This window comes from Neophocaena asiaeorientalis, unplaced genomic scaffold, assembly GCF_003031525.2.
Source record: "Neophocaena asiaeorientalis asiaeorientalis breed wild unplaced genomic scaffold, Neophocaena_asiaeorientalis_V1.1 scaffold114, whole genome shotgun sequence".
Lineage (NCBI taxonomy): Eukaryota > Metazoa > Chordata > Mammalia > Artiodactyla > Phocoenidae > Neophocaena > Neophocaena asiaeorientalis.
In genome coordinates, this window is record NW_020173116.1 from 10,420,819 (window position 1) to 10,423,310 (window position 2,492).

At 44.5% G+C, this 2,492-nt stretch overlaps 1 protein-coding gene across 1 annotated transcript in view; it reads right to left on the reverse strand.

The window, feature by feature from the left end:
* LONRF2 (LON peptidase N-terminal domain and ring finger 2) overlaps positions 1 to 2,492 on the reverse strand; it is a 45,366-nt gene that overhangs the window by 10,924 nt on the left and 31,950 nt on the right. The window contains exons 8-9 of the mRNA XM_024743971.1: positions 1,213 to 1,312; positions 846 to 960 (exon numbers count right to left, since the gene is read on the reverse strand). Coding sequence (XP_024599739.1) covers positions 846 to 960; positions 1,213 to 1,312 — 215 coding nt within the window. The remainder of the gene's footprint in view (positions 1 to 845; positions 961 to 1,212; positions 1,313 to 2,492) is intronic.

Consider the following 2,492-nt stretch of genomic DNA (forward strand, 5'->3'; position numbering starts at 1 on the left):
GGTGACAGCAGGGGGGGGGGCCCTGAGAGGGAGAGAAGGGGGGAGGAGAGAAGGGGCGGGGGAGGGGAAGTCCCCGGACGCCCCCCACTCCATGAGAGAAGCAAAGAAAGGGTTCCCTTGGAGCAAGGAAGAGGCAATTCCCATCTTGCTGGTGTATACCCTTTCCATGAGTATCATAATGTCAGGGAGGGAGAGTAGCAGGTGGTGAGAGAGAAGAGAGATGAAAGAACCACCTGGAGAGTAAAAAGCTGAGGCTACCAGAGAAGCACAGTAAGGATTACTAATAAGGACTTCCCTGGCGGCGCAATGGCTAAGAATCCGCCTGCCAATACGGGTTCGAGCCCTGGTCCGGGAAGATCCCACATGCCGCGGAGCAGCTAAGCCCATGCATCACAACTACTGAAGCCCTTGTGCCTAGAGCCTGTGCTCCACAACAAGAGATGCCACCGCAATGAGAAGCCCATGCACCACAACGAAGGGTAGCCCCCGCTCACCACAACTAGAGAAAGCCTGTGCTCGGCAACAAAGACCCAATGCAGCCAAAAACAAATAAATGAATAAGTAAATTTATAAAAAAAGAAAAAATAAAGAATGACTAATAAGGTTTTGGGTCTCAGATTTAAGATTATGAATTTAAAGTGAAATTTAATCTTCCCTATTTTGTGGGTTTACTCTGGCACTGCCATGCTACTTATACAGACGTACACAAAAGGCAAAGAGTTGACTTGACCTGGACTGGGAAAGGGCGTTGAGGGCCTGAGGAATTAAAGCTGGATGTGAAGGGGAAATAGGTTGAGACCGAATAAAAAAGTGCTAGGAATTGTCAGTTCCCAAGAAAGACTTACTTCTGAGAGTTTTTCTTTGCACAAAGGACAATGTGGGGCATGGTCCAGGCAGCGCTCGAGGCATTTTAGGCAAAACGTGTGTCCACAGGGCGTAGTGACAGGCTCAAAGAGCAACCTGGAGAAGACATCTGGGTTTTCAGCAAGAAATGTCCAGAAGACGTTTTCAAATAACCTTTTTGTAAGAATTCTAGAAATCACTTATATCCATTTTCCATTTGTAACTTCCTTAATCTTATTTTTAGAAAATAAATCAATTGTTATTGAGATATACGTAATTTCTCTAACAATAAAAAGCCCGTTATGTTTGGGATACAAAATTCAGAAAGGCTGAATTCTTCCCAGTTGCATAGACTCTGTGTCATCCTACCTCATGCAAAGGGCACACTCAAAATCAGCCACATTTATCAGGAGCTCTGCACTTTCTCCTACGTTAGAGCTCACGTTCCTTTGGGGTGAGGAATCAGCCTCTGAAAAAGCTAAATGCTATAATTAACACCTGCACATCTGGGTAAGAGCATGTGATAACTGTATTTCCTCTGGATAAAGTATGTTACACCAATGTAACAAACCACGCTGGATGGGATTAGCAGTACAGCTATCCCTCTGTATCCCCGTGGGGACTGGCTCCAGGATCCGCACAGATACCAAGACCCCTGACGCTGCAGTCCCTTACGTAAAATGGTGTGGTATTTGCATATAACCTAAGCACATCTTCCCACGTACAGGCATCGCCCAGAGATATTGCAGGGTCAGTTCCAGTACACTGAAATCAAGTGAATATCGCGATAAACTGCATCACACAACTTTTTTTTTGGTTTCTCAGTGCATATAAAAGTTATGTTTATGCTATACTGTAGTCCATTAAGTGTGCGACAGCATTATGTCTAAAAAAAATGTACATGCGTTAACTGAAAATAATTTATCGCCAAATGTGCTAACCATCCTCTCCTCTGACAACACAGGTTTGCCACAAACCTTCAATTTGTTAAAAAAAAACAAAAAACTGCAAAGCACAATAAAACGAGGTGTGCCTGTACGTTAAATCATCTCTAGGTTACTTATAATACTTATAGTAATATATGTAAATGCTATGTGTTGATAACTCATTCCTACACAGGGCAAAAGAAAGTTTTGCTTTTGGCACTTCTGGACTTTTTTTTTTCTGAATATTTTTGATCCGTGGTTGGTTGAATCTGCAGATACTGAGGGCTGACTGTATACAGCCATAATTTAACTGTAAAGCATGAATAAAAGTGAAAGTTATACCTAAATTTTCTCTGCTATTTTGACTATGAAGTCCTTGTAGGGGTAAACATTTAAACTGTCCTACAATCTTGAAGGTGATATGTTCATTTCATGATCAATTTTAAACCACCTATATAAAATGTTTCTAAAGTATACTGAGCATCAGCCAACATTCTATCACTCTAGGGTCACACACTCAGTGACAAAATAGCCTTACTGGGCTTCCCTGGTGGCGCAGTGGTTGAGAGTCCGCCTGCCGATGCAGGGGACGCGGGTTCGTGCCCTGGTCCGGGAAGATCCCACGTGCTACGGAGCGGCTGGGCCCGTGAGCCATGGCCGCTGAGCCTGCGCGTCCGGAGCCTGTGCTCCACAGCGGGCGAGGCCACAACGCTGAGAGGCCCG